Below are 20,560 nucleotides of genomic sequence, written 5' to 3'. Positions count from 1 at the left end.
ACACTACAATATCATACAAACTTATTTTTTGGGTTTGTGCTTAAATAATTATCCGGTATATTATTGAATTTTGTGTTTAGAGATTGCTAAAAATGTTTTACACAAATATTCAAAAAAAAAGTCACTCGCAACTAAATTTTTTTATTAAATATATACTGAGTCCAAGAACACAGTTTTCGATATATTTATAATTTAATCTTTAACCAGTATGTGTCGAAAGTATTTCCGTGATGGCAAAACGGTATCTTCAAAGCTTAAAACGTTTTTAATTTTTTTTATTTCTCAATTTTATTTTCCACTTGTGGAAAATAAAATTGAGACATTCCACAGCGCTCTTGGATTCACCAATTGATTTATTTTTTCAATTACTATTTAAATGGAGATTAAAGGTTAAAGTAAATTTACACTTCGGAAATCGTTCTCAAAATACAAACATTAGTAAATTAAACAAATTTTGTTTTTTTTTTTGTTACTTGGTGAAAAATTCTTCTAATAATTTAATTTTATCTGACTCATTTACATGTGTTGACAATTCATATTTTAAAGTAGACGACTTTAAAATGATATGCCAATATTGTTGAGTTGTGCTTCTGGGACGACTTTTCTTGTAAGATAATTCATTCGATTACATGAAATTAACTTTAACTTGAGAATATCCGTCAGAAAAAATAAAAGAGGAAGTTATTAAAAGGAAAGTACCAGTATTAGTAAGTCGGTAACATATAGAGGATACATCATTTATGTTTTTTAAATAACAAACATATAAAATCAGAATTTGGTGTTTATTGAAAGTAAACTAAATGCACGACAAAATACTTACCATGTCAAGATAGTATTATGAGGTTTTTTTCATGGTTTTTCCGTCATAATTTACTATGGAATCACTAACGGGAGATTTTTACTGTCATCATGGCATGTGTTTGTCTTTTTAAAAACGAATTACATGCTATGATTTTTTCTAACGGATATTCTCAAGTTGAAGTTGATTTCATGTAATCGAATGAACTATCTCACAAGTAAAGTCGTCTCAGGAACGCAACTCAACAATATTTGCAATATCATTTTAGTCGTCTACTTTAAAATGTATAATGTATGTCTGAATTGTCAATATAAATGAGTCAGATAAAATTAAATTATTAGAAGAATTTTTCACCAAGTAACAAAAAAATAAAATTTGTTCAATTTACTAATGTTTGTATTTTGAGAACGATTTCCGAAGTGGAAATTGAAACGTCAATAAACTTATTTTAACCTTTAATTGTGGCTTATTCCCATTTAAATAGTAATTACTTTAACAGGCCACAAGAAAATAGCTTCAGAACAATATTTACTTTTTTATTATGCCATACTGATGTTTTTAGTTAAAAAACGATCGATTTCATTCCTTTATACTGGCTTTAATTATTATAATTTATATTTCATTATTTTTTATTAAATAAAAACGTCATTATTGTCACGCAACTCCTACGCCCATGACCTAAAATAACGGATTCAGGAAAGTGGAAGTTCCCAAAATACGCAGTGTGGTCTGATTTTGGAGGTGTGGCTTGCTATCATACGATCTATTGGTAGCGACTATCAGACTATCAACACACACACACGTGTATAATAAAAATAGTTGCATTGTTGTTTACTTTCTTATTTGGCACAAGTTTCGGGTGAAAAATATTCTGATTAAATATTTTGAATTTGAATGAGTAAACATACTCATCTCAGAATCAACAAAATAATGTGTGACAAAACACTACGTATGTGCGGAAATCGTAGTTGCGATTTGTTTACATGTTGAAATGATATAAATTAAATTTACGCTCTCTTACTTACCAGTACAATTAAACACGTATAAGCGCAAACATCACCAAGTAAATATAATTAGTGAGTGTGATATTAATTAATTAGGACAGTGTAACTGATATTGATCACGTATAGCTATAATATAGCTTTAGTTCTGTATTATAGAACCTTCGACTCCACAACTTTATTGAATTGATTATTTTAGTGTCTCAATCATGTCGTCCTTAACAAAGAACTTGTCGACTTGTGGAAAATGTGTTGTAATTAGAGTACCACACAGAAATATTGTTTCAAAAAGGTAGGTGAAAAAGAAAACTACTCACTTACATAAATTCGCTAACTTAGATTTTAAAGTAATAATTTTGAATGTATATAATTTCAAACAAATATCTAAATGTGTGGCCAATTAAAATTACATCAGCGTTTCTTTTACAATTCAATCCGTCCATTGGAGTTGACTTTGTATAACTTGAGATGTTTGATCTGGTACCTGATTCAGTTCTTAACAAAATATAGTAAAAGCATCTATTAACTACCTATTGTATATTAAATTATTAATTTAGATTGGGTAAAATATGTACAAGTTCATGTAAGTTCTTAATAAGATTTAGTTTTAGATTAAAATCTTCATTGATTAGAATATAGTACAAGCGCCAGCAATATTTTCAAAAGATAACAGTTGTTATGTTTGTTATCGGTACATTATCTTTCACCATCTAGGTATCTCGAAACGTTTGGAAATGATGGCGAAGATATTTTTCCTCTGTACATATATTTTAGAGGCTTATGTAAAAATATTAGGTTTCAAATTTATTTTAACTCAAATATCCGTGCTACTATATTATTTTCATCTTAGACCATGATCTTCAAAACATATAACATGAAATTTCGATTACACGAAGGCGGTATTAGGTGAAATTTCTAGCTGAAGTTGTTTAGTTTCATAAAATGTACTTTAGTAATTGAAAAGAAGCTGTTTGAAAGTTTTAAATCGTTTGAAATGTGAAAGTTTAAATTTAGCGTTTTTTAGGCATAATTCAAATGTCTCATATTTGTTGCCAAAACTTAAAAACCGAAATTTCATGCCGTCGGTTTTGGAGATTAAGCTCTAACAATGGAAATTCCTTAGTGACCGGTCAATGAAAGTTATAAATTTTTTTGATGTCATGAAAATCATGAAAAATGGCATAAATCGCGATCCGTTTATTTAACACCTTTATAACAACTGACTTTATTTGCGACAAAATATAAAAATTGCATACGAAAGCTGCACTCTTTACCTTAAAAACGCATTTAAACTTTTATCGATAGGAAATTCTGATCATAAAATATCGAATTTTTACGGGCGAGTTGATAAAAATTTTATCGACTTAATGAGACGGCGAATATCAACACGTGCTCATGTTTACTGATGGGAATTTGGTAAACGAATAAACTTTACCAATTTAATTGGTAGTAGGACAATATTCGTTGTCTTTGAGTTATGCTTTTTGTTGATTCAGAGGGTTTTACAAGACTCATTCGCCATTTTGATTTTTCATGCTTAATTAGCTTTACCCATCGAGCAAAAAGACAAAAGAGGGAATGTAAAGGTAGTGGGGGCAAAAATATTGTTAGACAGGAAGTGCCATCTTGAGGGGCCAAATTAAACAAGGAAAGAGAGTCTTTCCTTGTTTAAGAAATCAAATTTAATTGGGTTATGTTATTATTTGTCCCAACTGTCACATGAAATCTTATTTATATTGAAGTTTTTTAACAATTGTTTCACATTTTAGACTGTTATCGTTAATAATTAATTAAAATTTTCTCGTCTAAGACACATTTTGAAATCTATTTTATAGCTACTGTTAATAAGTGTCGGAAAATTTAAATTTGGCGCATTCGCATTTCCGGATATGTCCGCCATCAGAGGCCACTTTTTTGGTCGCCTTTTCATAACGATTAGATTCCCTCTTTTGTCTTTTTGCTCGATGGCTTTACCACATTGGTCTTTTAGTATGGTACAATTCGGAATTTTATTACCTCCCCTCCACATATTTCCAGCTGTAATTCATCCGATTTTGTCAGTATAAAAGTCTGATCAATGTTTTGTAGATTTTGCATTTAATTTTCCTGATGAGTGTGTCTCACTAGGAGTCCATTGTAGGCCTAGTTTGCTAGGTAGGTTCAATGCTTTTTTGTCTTTGTGTCGTCTTTATTTATATAAATTCTAAGGTACTTTCTATATTTTTAACAATATAACTACCTCCGAAGGTTGGGAGCCAATGTAGAACAATAAAACTCACAAGTTGGTAGCCAATTGTTAAGCCTCATTTAGCTCAGTCCGGTGTGAGAACGTATTATCTTAGAAGTAAATCTGAAAAATGAGTTTGGCCACAGCCACCTAAAGCTTACAAGCCGTGAAATAAAAATGGCAACGCCGCATCAGCTGTTAGAAGTAGTCCGACTGTAAAGAGCCCAACAAAATAATAAATAAAAGAGGAACATCATAATATTCTCTATAAAGTTAGAATTAAGTAAAAAAATCGTACAAAATAGTCTGATAAGGTACATATATATCACATCTATTAAAACTGCAAAACATTGAATACAATGAGGTGTAATATTAATAGAATTTAAAAGTAATACAAGTGCATTCAGCTTACATTATTTACATAATTTATGTTAAAAAAAAAAGAAAATAATCTTTTAATATTTTTGTAAACAACTTGCAGTTTATTGAATTCTAGTATCCCTTGAGCGAATATTATATTTATTAAGAGTGGCTTAAAAAAATGTTATTGAAATTCCAGGTATTTATTTTTTTAAAGTTGAAAGCTTGCGCTTTTTAGATAAACTTTTAGTTAGTTTCTTTGTCATAATTTCATTATTCTTGTTTTTTGTGAAGTTATTTAACAAAGTATTGGAGAAAATCACAGAAATTTTAAAATATAGTTCTCTAACAGCTGTTCCACAAACATCTGTTTATGTCCTTCACATAAACAGATACAAGTAATTCCTTCCTAAGGTTAATGTTTGAAATAACTTTTATACACTCATCACTGCACTGATTGTCAATATTTAATAAATAAAAACAAATCCTTTCTTCTACAACTTTTATTTGCCAGTTTTTTAACTCAACCCTCTCACTAAAACTTTGTAAAAATTTCTTGAAATCCACGATAAGGTCTTTGTTTTCGAGTTCTTTTATATTATTTTCTTCCCAGAGACTTATTTCTGCTCGTCTAGTTTCAGGATTTTTTCTTGTTGATGGTTTTGGGTTAGATAAATATGACGGTTGGTTTTCAAAAATTCTTGGTATCGCATTCTCTTTCAACTTGGGAAAAACCAAATTTCGTTGAAGAACCGTACCATTTTTATCAATGAATGACTCACTTTCAATAATATCCGTTGCATCAAAATGTTTTTTACATACTACCGAACTAGAAGTTACTGTGAAATCTTCACGGTTAATAGATCTAACCCACTGAGTACGAAGGTGATCGTTTTTGGGAAAAGAGAATTGTACTTTGGGCCTTTTCATACTTTAAAGTAGTTGCATAATTTGATTTGCAATTTGGTACACTGCAGTGTCTCGGCATCTGTAATTAAAAAAATATGTTGGAATATCATATTACTACTCCCTGTACCAATAAATTAACATCGACTTGGGGTTTGTAATTACTAAAGCAGTGTCTGAATTTGTGAATTTAACAGTTTGTACGTATTATTTGTCTGAATAATATATATCTAAATGCTTCATACAATTATTACAATATACGTAAAAATACATACCTTTTTTTAATCGAATAATTTACCAATAATACAAGAAATACAAACAAAATTAGCATAATCTCTCCAAGTAAACACAGGGCTATCGGACTACCTCCAACGTTGCCAATTTTCTCACTTCACGGCTTGTAAGCTTTAGGTGGCTGTGGTTTGGCTGATTAAACTAACTAAATTAAGTAATTACTTATATCGACTTATAATTTGTGACACACTAACTAATGGAATATTTCTATAAAAAAAATTGTACCGTTTTCAATTATTGACCTCCTTCAATTTTTTGTAAGATTGTTAGCTCTTGGACTATTTCACTAAATCCCACCCATCGATCCCACCAAACACAAGTTTGACGTTTACATCAGACATCAGGCCACTCGTTATGACACGAAAATGACGTCAGACGTCAAAATCATCTGTAATGAATAATCTTTGTTCATTTTTCAAGTTTCTTTTAAATTTTAATAGTTGTGTAACGTTGGTGGTTTATGTTTTTATTACAATTTTAGGAAGTACAGTTCTGGATCCTCGAATATAGAATCCGTCAAGATGCAAGCAAAAAATATTGTTTTAAATCAATGGAGACTTATTAATGAATTAAAAAAGTATTTTTCAAAATTTACCAATGATAAAACATTTGAGACTGCACTTAACAAAGAATTCGCACAGTTTCTGCAAAAAATTGATTCTAAAACATATGGAAAAAGCCTTGTAAAATATTTTACATCACAGTCAACCAATATAGTAAATAATACACCAGTGCATGAAGCTAAAGTAGATAAAGAAGTAAAACAAGAGCAAAGTATGCCAAGTCGTTTATCTTTACCTATACAAAATGTTCTAAGTGGTTTGAGTATAAATATTAAAAGTAAGGAAGATGACAAGAAAGAAATTATACCCAGATGGAAAACTGTACCAAAACCCATTGTATCACAGGTAAATGAATGAATCTTTACTTAAAATATAATAGTCATATTCTTTTTTATATATCAATTCCTTTAGGTATATTGTAATTACGCAATTACTATTTGCTTAACTTCTTATGGTTAATGGCAGTACCATTTTCTTCATCATGAATACCTCTATTTTTATGTTCTAAATTGGGTGTCTTTGATATCTACTTCAAATATGGTGTAAACAGCCTCTAAGGTGTTCAAAATGTGCCACCTTAATACTGTCATGTAATATTGTTTTCCATGTTAGTGTTTGGTTTCTTGGAATTAGTTCTGAATTTCATGATGAGTAATAATTGTGGTATTATACTTACTTACCTTAACTACAAATACTGTTGAAATGGAATATTATTCACTTAACCAATTTTCCATATTTTTACATATTGAATTACTTACTGAAATTGTTGCCTATGGACCCTATGGTCATCTTTTAGTCTTCTTTGAGATTTGGTCTTCTTGTTTCTGGACCAATTTTACTATAGTTGTTTGGATTTTCCTACAGTCTTTGAATATTTGTAATTTTAGATGTTATTTAAATTTAAATATGTTTGATTCCATTTACATTTCTTTTTATCCTATAATTAATCATATTTTTATAGATAGTTACTTACATTTATTAAAATAATAATAAATTTTGTAGGAAGCCATAGGAGCCAGAACTAGTCAAATTTTAGTATCAATCAGCTTAGCTGATAACGAAACTATCAAAATTAGAAGAATTGAAGATTTAATATCTCATTTAGAACAATATCCAGAAGCCAAGCATAATGCTGTAAAGGTAATATTTTTATTAATAAAATATGGACTCTATTTAAGTAGTTTATTGTTTCTTTTCTTTTGTTTGAATTTATAAATTATCCTACTAAGTTTCAATTAGGCATAAAAGCTATGATCCTTAGTTTTGATAAAATAAAGTAGTTTGGATCTTATGTAATTGACAAACGAAACCTTAAAAAATTTTGTTTTTCAACAGGAAGGTGGAATCCGTTCCCTTTTGCAGATAAGGGAAACTACAAAAAATCCTCAGCTTTTAAGTAGTTTGAATGTAGCAATTACACTCTTAGGTTATACAGACCCAGTACCTGGTGTTGGTATAAGGGTCCTCTCTATTGATGGAGGAGGTGTTAGAGGAATATTAGTAATAGAAATGCTCAGAAAACTGGAAGAACTATCTGGGAAACCAATCTACGAAATGTTTGATTTTATTTGTGGTGTCAGTACAGGGGCCATCATAGCTACCTTGTTGGGACTAAAGCAAAACAGTTTAGATGAAATATCAGAAATTTATAAAAGCATTAGCAATCAAATTTTTAACCAGTCTGCTTTCTTCGGTACCAGTAATTTAGTATGGAGTCACTCATATTATGATACATCCCTATGGGAAAAGTTATTGCAGGAACAATGGCAAGATATGTTACTGATTGAGACCAGACGAAACTTGAAAGTTCCAAAGGTAATTATTTATTTTATTTTATTAACAGATACAATATTGGCCCCAAGAATTCTCAGTTTGACAATAGAAAAGTAGACTTAGTAAAATATAGTAATCTTCTGTTTAACCTTCAGAAATCTAATATATTTTCTTTAAAAAATAAGTAAATCGTGACAACTTGGGGCTTTATCCAGATTATAGAATTGATTTGTGGTGAATATACTGTGCAAGTAAGGTTTCTATTTTTAATGTTTCTGTTCTAATTTGTACATTCTCTATTACAATGGGTTTTATAGATGTCTTTTAGATTCTTGATTTCATATAAGTTTTTGTTTTACCATATTGTATGATTTAGAAATCCTGATATTTTTTCTGCTATCTTACATGACTATATATCTGCATATCTGCTTACTATATTGACATGCATTTGGTGTTAGGGCCATTGTTGAAAGATTTGGCTGTTCTATTAAATTGATTTAATAGTCGTTACATATTGTTTTGGTTCTCTGCTACTAATACTGCATCATCTGCATAGCACAAAAGTTAACTTCGATTTTTCCATCTTATATCCTTTCATTTTATGCAATTTTATTATTATTTTTTCATCATGGTGATGATATTAAATAGAATGAACTCAATGTGTCTCCTTGAAAGAATTAATTCATATTCATCTTCCTTATTCAAAACATTATTTAAAAATAAACCCAATTGATCATGTGTAAGATATTCTAAGACCAACATATAAAGTAGAATTGTAGAGGGAGAGTTTGATCTTTAGGTGCACCCTCCGTCACTGAAGGTTAACCATCATTGTGGTAAATTGATTTCTAGTGTGATTCTAATAGCGAATGTATATCCCTGCCTGTCCAATATCTTACATTGGTTAGCCAGCAACATTTTTTCCTGGACCCCTTCATGTTTAATATATTCCACTAATATGGGACATAGAAATCTGTATCATCTAGTCATTATCATCATCATTCAGTCCTGATTCGTCCATTTTTGAACATACGCCTCCTCCAGATATTTCCGTATTTTTTTGTTCTGCACATTAGCTATCCAATTGGTCACAATTCTTTAGAGGTCGTCGGTCCATCACGTTGGGCGTCTTCCTCGGCTTCTTTTGTTGAACCGTAGTCTCTACTTAAGCAATTTTTTGTCCACCTGTCGTCTTTCATTTTTGCAACATGTCCAGCCATTTTTGCCTTGTATGGCAAATATTGCCTTGTATGTATCTACAAACTTCCTCGTTTCTCCCAGTAGAATTATAGTCTCCCCATTTTATTAACGCTTGGTTTTCTCCATCGGTGCCCATTATTTGTGAAGCATTTTCATTCGTTTTGAGTTCAATCCATGAGATCTTTAATATTTTCAATAACCATATTTTAAATGGTCCCAATTGTCTTATGTTTTTACCCTAGAGTTTATGTTTCGATTCCTTGGAGTAATCAGATTAAATATGTTTTTACAAACCGATATCGAACATTCAATAAAAGGGTGTATTTTTTATTAATTTAAAGGCTCATCTGGCAGCTTGTTATGTGTCGAAAAGCCTGTAAGTTACATTTTGTCCAAATTTCGTTTATTTTACTAACTTTTGTACAACACCCAGTAGAGCAGTGTAATTCTTAGTTAAATATTCTTTACTGTATCAGTTTATGACTGTCTTGCGAATTTTCTGTATAAAATACTGTTAAATACTTATCCCAGATGAGTCCTCAAAAATTTTTGTATTGCACTGAAAGGACCACCAAGTTTGGGCGCCAAAATTGTAGTGTACTAAGAAGTAAACTTATACCATTGATACACTATGTTCTCGAAGTTTGTTTCTTATTTTAGTAATTTAGTTTTTTTATTGTTTGTGTAATCTTAATATAATAAAGAAAATAATTTTTTGTCCTTTATGTGTAGTTGTAAATAATAAATAGACTGGTTACAATTGTGCACGGTATTTCTATAATGTCGTAAGTGTCTAGAAAGTTCTATTTTTTAAATTGTAATCATAGACAAAAATAGTTCTTGTATTTTGCCAAGTTTTTTTAGAATCTTATCGTCACTAAAACATACTGTTGCATAATTTAATGGGAAGAGGCTAGGTCGTTTTATTTTTAGTAATTGTATCCATAACTTATTGTGATAATGCGGGGTTATCAAGGTTATTGTGTTTGTAAAAATAATTATAAAGAAATTCGAGAACCCCTAAATATATACATTTAATTTTTCATGTTATTTTTATAAATGGCAACAATTTTTATTTGCTTTTAATTTGAAAAGATATCGATGTTGCAATTACATTAAAACGGCGACACTCTTTTAAATGGTACAGATAATGTAACATTACTAATGTCTTGTGTTTAAGCACAATATTTTTTATTACAATTTAATTAAAAATCTGATTCATTTGAAATGGTTTGAATGTTAACACATGAAAAAGAAGGTGTCCTATAGTTTATTCAGTCATCTCACGAATCCAGTTGGAACATTTAGAAGTCTTGCTTCTTCATTTGGGTGATCTCTGAGTCTATCAAGGTAATCTTTGATATTCTTCGGATTTTTTCCTTTACCAAAGGTATAGCTGAGTCGCCATTGTAACTTATTGCTTGCAAACTAGGGAGCATTGAACATTTTTTTTGTATTATTACTTTGTATTATTTTGATGACTTTGAGCAACCCCAAAGCTAGATACCATAGGTCCAAATTTATATTATACATTCGTACAGGAGAGCAGCTTATTTTGTATGCTAGTTTTTATTTTGGACCTATGAGCCAGCTCATTTCTTTAATGTTAATCTGGGCCTTCTTGGCTTGGATGTGAGGTTTCTATATCTTGTCGAGAGTTAATCCTAAATATTTAACTTAAGTGCTGACTGGCATTTGCGTACCATTTATTATTGTTGTTGGACACTCATCTTTTCGATTTGTGAAAGTAGCTTGAGTTGATTTGTTTTCATTTACTTTTACTTTCCATCTGTTAAGCCATATTGCTAACTGGTTAAGGTGGTTTTTGTATGTGTTTGAATGCCATGATGGGGTTCTAGTTTATAGCGATTATGGTGGTGTCATCGGCAAACATTGAGACTTGGATGGTTGGGATGTCTGCAGTAAATATGAGGTAAACGAGAGGACCTAACACATTGCCCTGTGACACTCCTGATTTAATGGGAGAATATATGGATGTCGTTGTATTATATTTTACTTGGAAGTAACGATCTTCGACATTTGGATTTGATAATAAGGTAGTAGGGTGTTGGAAGGATGCTTTTTAGTTTATATAAGAGTCCGTTATACCATACTCTATCAAATGCATTTTCTACATCTAGTAACGCAGCTGTGGAATATTTTTTTCCGCAATGACAGTGAAGATTTTTGTTATCTATGGTACTGATGCGTAGGTATTTCTGCATTTATGTTGATATATTTCTTTATTCTATCAAGCAGTAGTTTTTCGAATATTTTAGACATAGGTAACAGGCTGATTGACGGATGTTTTATCTGGAAGTTTGCCCGATTGGCGAATCATAATTATTTGTGCAAATTTTCATGTAATTGAGAAATATGTTAGGTCTGAGTACACTATTGTATATATACTAATGTATTTCCTGGTAAATTTTTCTGTATCAATCCTGTTAAGAGGTCGAATCAGGTGCTTTGTGGTTATTGGATTTTTCTGTCTTATTTCACTTCTGATGGACTGAAAGGTTTTCGTCATTATTAATGTTATTGTTGTTGTAAATTTGGAGAATATTCAAAATAAATTATTAATACTATCTTATTTATGCTCCTTAATAATAGAAAAAACAAAATTCGACACTAAGGACAAATAATGCTCATTTGTTCATGGTTCTTGAATAAGTAGTTTGATATGGTTGTTTTTCCTCAGTACTGACTCAGTCTTTCATTGTCATGCTGACATTTCTTCCGTCAGCATGGATTTCCCTTCGGTTTCCCACATGCAAGTGATTGTCACAGGCTTTAGTTCATTCGTATACCCAACCTGCTTAGATTTGTGTCCGTCCACTGCATAAAACTGGCATATTCGAGTATGTAATAAGGCTTCCAATCCAACCTATTTCATCTTATCCCGGACGCCCAGAATTTCTCAGCGCTATACCCGAAATGCGAGAGTCGCCATAGACTTCTTTTAAGCTGGAGTCAATGTTTTGCCGTGGCCCCTAAGATTCCCACAATTATTTCCAATTGAACACATGTGGGACATGATGGAAACTTTTTAATTTAGAGCGTCCTCCTCAAAATTTGGCAGCACTTGGAATTAGTTAATTGGGACATGGAATGAGACACCCCAGAATGGAAGAAAAGCGACCACAGGCGCATCTAAGAGTGTGTTGTCCACCGAGGTGCATCGACACATTATTAATTGATTTACCCCTGTAAGCTGTTTAAATCTTAGATCGTTTGTTTATTTTGCAACCCTGTATAATTGTACAAAATATTTTCAAAGTATAATAATTTATAATGGGTATTCGGATTTGTATGTCAGTGTACAATATCACAACATTCAAAACAACCAACACACTGAGATGTATTCTGTCCAAAATCAAAACAAACAATACACAGGAGAGATTAAAGAACTGCATCTATAAAATACCTTGTGATTGCAACATTTTTCATGTAGGAGAAACTTCAAGACTAATAGGTGTTAGGATAAATGAGCACTAAATGAATCAACTCAAAAGCATGGCTATTTGGTTATAAGATCGAGGCCAAGTACATAAGTAAATTGTCAAATTGGATATTATAAAGCGCCAATTAATAAACATCTAAATGTTAAAATAATTTCTATTTATAATAATTTCTTAAAAACGATTTCCGCATTGAAAGTCGAAACGACAAAAACAAATGTAAAATGTAATTTTCATTACAATCAATTATAGTTAAATCCATTTAAATACAATATTTAACTTAATTTTTGTTTCAAACCCTGTTACAGTTACTGTCTAGTTATAGTTGTTTTACACCAACTCAGTATTAAGGTTTTAATTACATAAATAACTGTTAATATCAACTTTTCAGTTTTGTGCTGTATCTGCCGTGGTCAATCAATCCAGATTATCAGCTTACATATTCAGAAACTATTCTTTGCCATGTAAGGTTCAGTCTCAGTACAAAGGAGGGTACAATCATCAAGTATGGGAAGCAGTTCGGGCATCTGCTGCTGCTCCCACATATTTCGAAGAATTTAAAATTGGAAATATGCTACATCAGGTAATTTTTTAAACACACACTGCTTTTATTATAATCACAAAAGCTTTGCTTGTTAAATGTGGCATATACCGTACGTTAAGTGTTAAATTAGATATACACACTATAAATGGCTGTGCGCCGTCGACTTTTCACGAACCTTTCCGTTGCCCCGTCGCCAATAATTTGTCATTATACAGTGGTTGTTTAAAGCAATAAGAGCGTAGATTTTGAATTTATTCAAAAAGAAAAGGTTCAAATAATAAAATGGTTTTATGGCGGTAATTCTGGACAACAGTCCGTAGATTTATTTTCTGTGTTTTTGAGGGGAGAAATTTTTTGCGTACAGTCAGAGAAGTGTCGCCAGAAAAAGTTGAGGAAAGAGAATACCGGGATACACATATTTGTGCAACAATCGAAGTAGATTCAACACGTTCAAGTAGAAGCGTTGCTAGGGAGTTAGATGTCAGCAATGTTACTGTAAAACTAAAGTGTGGAAAAAGCATGGTTACAAAAAATTTAAATCATCGAGAACGCAGCAGCTTTATCCAGACGACTACTTTCGAAGAATGGAGTTTTGTAAAACTCTAATAAGGGAGGCTAATGATGAACCCAATTTTATTAAAACATTTTGTTTACTGATGAATCTTCTGTTTCGTTTGTAGGGAGACACAATCCTTCCATTACGAGGTATTGGCGGAAAAACCAGCACAAAAGTGTTGTTTACCGAACTCAACGTCCTCAAAAAGTTAACGTCTGGACTTGCATTTTAAGAGACCACATAATAGGTCCATTTTTTATTGAGGGCAACTTGAATCATTGAGTATACCTCGATTTGTTACAGACTCATATTCTTCCCGCTATTCTCAATCTTCCTGATGTAAATCTGGAGATTGTTTGGTTCCATCAAGACGGCTGTTCAGTTCACAACGCTCGAATAATTAGGAAGTACTTAAACAATACTTTCCCGAATCGAGTTATCAATGGAACAGGCGATATTAAGTGGCCTGCGCTATCTCCAGATTTTACACCCATGGACTTCTTTTGTTTGGGGACATTCAAAAAGCATAATCTACGATCATCTTAAGGCTTGAGCCCAAAATTTGGATGAATTAAGAAACCGAATGAGAGAAGTCTCCAATTTTATTACAGCAGAAAGTCTTACATCTATCCGCAGAAGTTTTTATGACAGATTGGGATACTGTTCAGCCGTAGAAGGTCAAATATTTGAATCATTTCTGTATGGCATAAATAATTATTTTTTATTTTCAATAAAAGTATATTCTTTTTATCTTTTTAAAGAAATACGCTTTTATTTTTTATTCAACCACAAAAAATTGTTCACATTATTAAAAACCGATACAAATGCACCGCCTTATAAGGTCAGTGTATTTTTATCGAGTTTAGGTTATAAGAAATGAACTGGGTGTACGTAAGCAAAACAAAAATCGACGGACGGATATGCACATCCCTTGCCTGTTATGTGTTACTAAATGGTTTTCTCGTTTTCTGTCTAGGAGTCTAGGTGTCGGGGCGGAGGAGATCGAAAAATTACAATTACCTTGTACGAGGCAACGTTGTCGATTTTAGCGCTTTATGTATTTGCAATATCTAATCCAAAACTTAACGCACTGTATACAGCGTATACAATTCAGTTATATATTCATTTGTTGGTCTCCCAATCATGTGGTAGAGTGTAAATATTCGTTCATTTTATTTTCTGTTTTAATATTTTAGGATGGCGGTATTCTAGTCAATAACCCAACAGCTGTGGCGATACACGAGGCTAAGCTCTTATGGCCCAACACTCCAATTCAGTGCGTTCTATCTTTTGGCACAGGTAGAACTGCCCCAAATCCAGTTTTAAGCTGTTCTCAAGACAAAGATGCCACAATTACCAATTCGTCTTGGAAAAAGAAATTTTTCGCCATTATTGATAGTGCAACGGACACAGAAGGTAAGATTGAATATTTACATTTATTTTTAAATTTGTATTTATATCTTAACGATGTTTATAGGGAATAAAAATAGTTTTGAGATTATAAGGGGTAAATGAAACTTTATATACATTCTTGAAAAAATTGCACTATATTTATATTACAATAAACCAGTTGCCACTGGAGATAGTTTGTTTCCGCAACATTTTACCTCTGGAAATGCCATTTCCGTATATTTTTTGTTAAATTGGAGGTATTTTCATTAATATGGCCTGAAAAGATTTTCGGACATTTGATGCCTGAGTGCCTTTCCTATCAGCATCATATACTGCATAATTTGGTTCAAACATCACTCATGACACTGATATACCTGGCTATCGCCAAAATATACAGCAGAGAATATTGTTCGTAGTCAAACCAATTTCATTCTGATAAACAATAGTACATCTATTGCAGTATCTAATATATGCATTCGACTACTCGTAAAAGCGATATTAAAAAGACCAAACAATGAAGAATAAACACCCTGCAGATAAGAGTCAGAAATAATAACGATTTTATACATTTAATGTATATTATTAGGTACATAATATTAACAAATTATTTAGATATATATCCTATAAACAAATTAGATAGTTTATAGTCTAGCCACAGTTTAATGCTTAAAAGAATCAGTTTGTTCACTCTCGTATTTTGACGGTTCCAACATTGCATCGACTCATGGGAAACAAATTTTGAATGCTCAATAGATTAGGAGAAGAATGCAGACTGTTGCCAAAGTTATAATATTCCATCAGTTTCAAAGAATATTCTACTATTATAATAAAATCATGTCTGTGAGAATGTATTTTGTGAATATTTTGAAGCGATTGGAAAAAAATTGAAAAATTCACTTTCAAATATTGAATTTCCAAAACCTTCTCAGGTATTTCTGGTATATTATCTAATAGAGATGTTTGTGAGAGTAAGGTTTTTTTATACCATTAAATTTTTAAACCATGATATCATCAGATCCTTTACTAAGGCAAATCAAAGTAATATGAAACTAAAAATTGTAACTCAGTTTTGAATATCAAAACATTTCAATTGCCTCAGTTCAAAAGAAGAAAAAAATCAATTTGTAATAACAGCTAAATGATCCAAGAAATTATTTTTATCAAAGAAACTTTAAATAAATTATATAAAAATTCTAGACTTAGACCTGAATTTTTGAATCATTGTAAAACAGTAAAGAAAAATATGGTGACCTTTATGTAGTGTCAAACAAAGGTTCTTCGGGTTGAGGCTTTAGAACTCTAAGAATGTCTCCAAAACTGTATGGAACTCAAAATAGGCAAAAATAAATCAAAGATTAGCAAATACAGGATGAGCCAGCAACTATGGCAACTAAATCGTCATTTCGTCAGTTTCTGTTGAAACAATGCAGAAACATTAGAAAATTGAACAATTCCTTCTATTTGATATAAAAGAGTCTAATTTGAAATAACGTCTATACTGAAGAGGCTCGAAAATAAGAACTCCAATGGCCACGATCAAATCTCAATGAAAGTGATCAAGGAAGTTATTGACATAATAAAACCACTTTATCTGATCAGGACTGGATCTTATAACACCAGTGTGTATCCTGATAACCTCAAAAAAAAAGGACATTAAATGACAGTAACAACTATCAACCTACAAGTCTGCTGACATGTTTCTTCAAGATTCCGAGAAGATATTAGCAAATCTCCTCTTAAAGTATTTCAAAAAGTCTAGAATTTTTTTCGGTAATCTCGAAAATGGTAAAATTTCGTGTTGATTATTGTTGGATCTCTCAAAGTTTTTTGAGTGTATACCACAAGTATCTTACATATAAATTTGAATGTTAAGGTATTTTTAGAGACAAACAACAAAGCATTATAAAAAGTTATCTTACATATCATAGGCAGAGGATATGAGTTCCAGAGTATATTAGGCCCTTTTCTCTTTATTGTTTCATCTCAATGACTTACCTAACAGTCTAAGTCTCTCAAACCGTGTTCAGCTGCTAATATATGCCGATGATACAAATATTATAGTGTCATATTCGAATGTTGAGAAAATTAGTAAATATACAAATGAAATATAAAAGAAGTCGTCGATTGGTGTAATTGTAATAAATTATTATTCATCACCAGTTAAACAGAATTCTTGATTTTTAATACAAATCGTAGTAGACTACTTTTTCATGAAAGTAGATGAAATGGAATAAACATGTCAGTAGGCTCATAAAAAACGAACTCTGTCATTTACTCGCTAACGTTTCTGAAGGGTGATGTGGACTTGAAAGCAAGGAAGATGGTTTATTCTGCAAATTTTCAGTCGTTATGAGATTATTTTTTGAGATGGCGATTCAGTAGCAAACAGGGTCTTTCTCATACAAAAGTGGACACAGACCTATTCTGAATGTCAAATATTCGCTCCGTGCGTGACCTTGGTAGGGGTACCTTGAAACGATGCCAGCGTGCGTAGCGGCGAAATATGACAAAATTGGACACTATCTTTTTACGCATAAATTTTATCAAAAATGTGTGCAAATACATGTTGCGTATTTAGTTGTGCTAATAATAGCAAAAATAATAAGTTGGGTTTTTATAGGTTCCCAAAGATTACATATAAATTAGAGAAAAGAAAAAGATGGATCCGTGCTATTAATATGAAAAGGGAAATATCACGTAACCTCATTTTTATGCAATTGAAATATTTAAATAATTTACCTTAAATGATATTTTATAAGGCTTCAAGCTAACTGCAGAGTGCCTGATGACTTTAGCTTTTATACCATAACTTTTACTATTACTGTTTTTAATTATATGCTCTTTCACGTGAAAAACTTGATTTGCCAGTACTAGATTTTTAACTTTTCTTTTCCTTTGGACCTTAAAAGGTATATTATGATGAATTTTGAGAAACCCAGTTTTTAATACTACATTTATTTTGTACATAAACTGAAAAATTATAATTAAAAAGTTAATTATTAATAATTGTCAATTTTGCCTGTATTTAACAATGTCAAACATATGCCATTAATGTCATATGTTTAACCTGAAAATTGGTAGGTCCAAAACTGTCAGATGAAGGCGGTAGGTGTCGCGTCAGTCACGCACGGAGCGAATAGGAGAAGTTATAAAGGTCATTTTAAAGAAAACACTACCAGGATTTTATATTTAGATTACTTTCATTTCGTCACAAACATCAGTCATATTTTCGAGAATCTATTGATGAAAATAAAAATAGACAAATGATCTATTATTTATTTCCAAGGCATTCTAAAACACGATTTGTAAAGAGTCCAGATCTTGCCATTCTTCAATACGAGGGCCAAGTAGGTTTTGCGAGATGAGCAACTAAAACTCTTTCAAAATAAAAGTTTACAAGTTCATTTGATGTATTGAAGCTTATTGTATGGATGAATTTGAAATGTCCTGTCATCTATCAAAAAGTCTTCTTATTAGCTTCTTCATCAGCTCGATTATGTTCACAAACTTTCGAAAAGACGTCAGTTCTTCATTTTTTGAGATTTCTCACCAGTAACAAGGAATACAGCGTTATTTTCTAATGAATACTAAACATTAAATATTAGATTCATCCAATCTGTTGGATTCAACATAATATGTTTTGAAACACCATCAGTACCTAGTAGTTATTAAGGAAATTATCGATAAATTGGAAAGAGCTTCATAAACGCTAAATTTAGAAAAGTATTCGTCATTCCGAAAATATAATTCAATTTTAGGCCGCCACGAGTCATATTGAATTTTCCTATTTATTTTAGAGCAGTGTATTAAAAATTATGTTGGACAGTATAACACACGCTGTCATTCATATGCGCGTGGGAAACGAATTTGGGGTGCGCCATGCCCAAGCCCCAAAATGGAACATAGACATTGAATTTCCACTGCTCGTATGAACTTTCGTTCCTTTGTTACTTTTTGGCGACAATATCGTGGTCTATTCGTTCTTAACCCCTGATACCTATAGGTTTTTGATAGAATACCCTATGTTACGCCTACCACGGTACAATTTCTCCACAAGACCAATAAGCTTTCCCCTTTGCACATCCGTTAATCCCACATAAGGCATATTTTCCTTTTTGAAAGCGAAAATTATTTATTTATTATTATATATATATATATATATATATATATATATATATATATATATATATATATATATATTATTGGTTTTATTGGTTTGTTTATTTCTAATAAAAACCTTTATTCTTCGCAACAATAACAAGTTTAAAAAAAAATAAATATTACTTTAAAATACATGGTGATTCCATATAAGTTTGGTTGTATGTATACCAACAATAACATTGTTACTAATTTCTTTTTTACCAAATATTACTTTGTTACAGGAGTGCATACAATGCTGTCAGATCTTCTACCCACCAACGTTTATTACCGCTTTAACCCATATCTGACAGAGATGCTGGACATTGCCGAAATCAATCCCAACAAGTTAGAACAATTGAAGAGAGACGCTTTGATGTATCTCAGACGCAACGAAGATAAATTTCACGACGCTGCTAAAGCTTTAAATCAGAAAAAAGGTGTTACTCAGAAAACCATGGATTGGTTTAATTTGAGGAAAGAAATGCATGGTATTAACATGTTTTAAGATATAAGTGTGAACCAAAATATTTATTTTATTCTAGTTGACTAAACAAACTGTGATTTTTAAGTATTAAATATCATATCCGTTTTTATAACAATCTGTAAATAAATAAACAAACACGGAATTTGTCTTCTTTACTGATTTTTACCAGATATAAAGATACGCAAGATCTTATATTAAGTAATGAGTATGATAGACGATTACGCAAAAATAAGAAAATTCCTGAGTCGACCATTGCCATGTCTCTCAGGATAATCTCTCTCTTCAGTAGTTAAGTATTGGTCGACTGGAGGAAGTGTGGTGGTCGTCGTGATATCGTTTATGGTCGGTCCCCATAGACTGTTACTTTAATTGAAGAATATCTTTATTCGAATAAAATAGGAGCGATGCCGTGCGACCTGTATATTCTTGTGGATGCGGTAATTTTAAATTTTGCACAATTAGCGATGGAATTTTCGAAAGTGTTTATACCAAGTACTTTTTTGGTACATTTTCTCTTCGGTAAACTTTCGTGGTTGCTTTTCGTTTAGAGTAGCGGAACCATAATGTAGATTTGAATTTTCTAGATCTTTCCCCAAACAACTAATAGCACCCGCTCCGTAAAGTTTTGAATATTATTCTGGTTCCACCATATCATAAAACATATTATTTTGGATTTCTCTCTTAGCAAATTTAATGTCACCATTTTTGCCTTTTGTATTATTTCTTCCTGAGTACATATTTCAGCTCGGAATCTTCAGATTGTTAGTGTTATTCCAAAAAATCTCCTAGAAAACATATAAATTCAAGTGTAAAGTGGGAGAATCAGTTGATAGTTACAGTTAGGAAGAGATTTTGGATTT

The 20,560-nt window shown here is 31.4% G+C and overlaps 1 protein-coding gene across 1 annotated transcript; it reads left to right on the top strand.

The window, feature by feature from the left end:
• The first annotated feature begins 1,627 nt into the window (after positions 1 to 1,627).
• On the top strand, positions 1,628 to 19,842 carry LOC140441969 (calcium-independent phospholipase A2-gamma-like). Its single transcript, XM_072532988.1, has 7 exons — positions 1,628 to 2,092; positions 6,069 to 6,495; positions 7,153 to 7,290; positions 7,486 to 7,965; positions 12,976 to 13,167; positions 14,881 to 15,100; positions 19,459 to 19,842. The coding sequence occupies exons 1-7, from the start codon at positions 2,010 to 2,012 to the stop codon at positions 19,719 to 19,721; spliced, it is 1,803 nt and encodes a 600-aa protein (XP_072389089.1). The 5' UTR covers positions 1,628 to 2,009; the 3' UTR covers positions 19,722 to 19,842.
• The last annotated feature ends 718 nt before the right edge of the window (positions 19,843 to 20,560 follow it).

Source organism: Diabrotica undecimpunctata, chromosome 5 (assembly GCF_040954645.1).
Source record: "Diabrotica undecimpunctata isolate CICGRU chromosome 5, icDiaUnde3, whole genome shotgun sequence".
In the NCBI taxonomy this organism is placed as follows: Eukaryota; Metazoa; Arthropoda; class Insecta; order Coleoptera; family Chrysomelidae; genus Diabrotica; species Diabrotica undecimpunctata.
Note: the sequence above shows the minus strand (reverse complement) of the source record. Positions and strands in the feature narration are given on the sequence as shown.

Bases quoted from the DNA above. Each gene is read 5' to 3' on its own strand.
- LOC140441969 (XM_072532988.1), top strand. From the start codon at position 2,010: ATGTCGTCCTTAACAAAGAACTTGTCGACTTGTGGAAAATGTGTTGTA. The intron at 2,093-6,068 runs GTAGGTGAAAAA...TTACAATTTTAG, and splicing joins AGAAATATTGTTTCAAAAAG to GAAGTACAGTTCTGGATCCT. The intron at 7,291-7,485 runs GTAATATTTTTA...GTTTTTCAACAG, and splicing joins CCAAGCATAATGCTGTAAAG to GAAGGTGGAATCCGTTCCCT.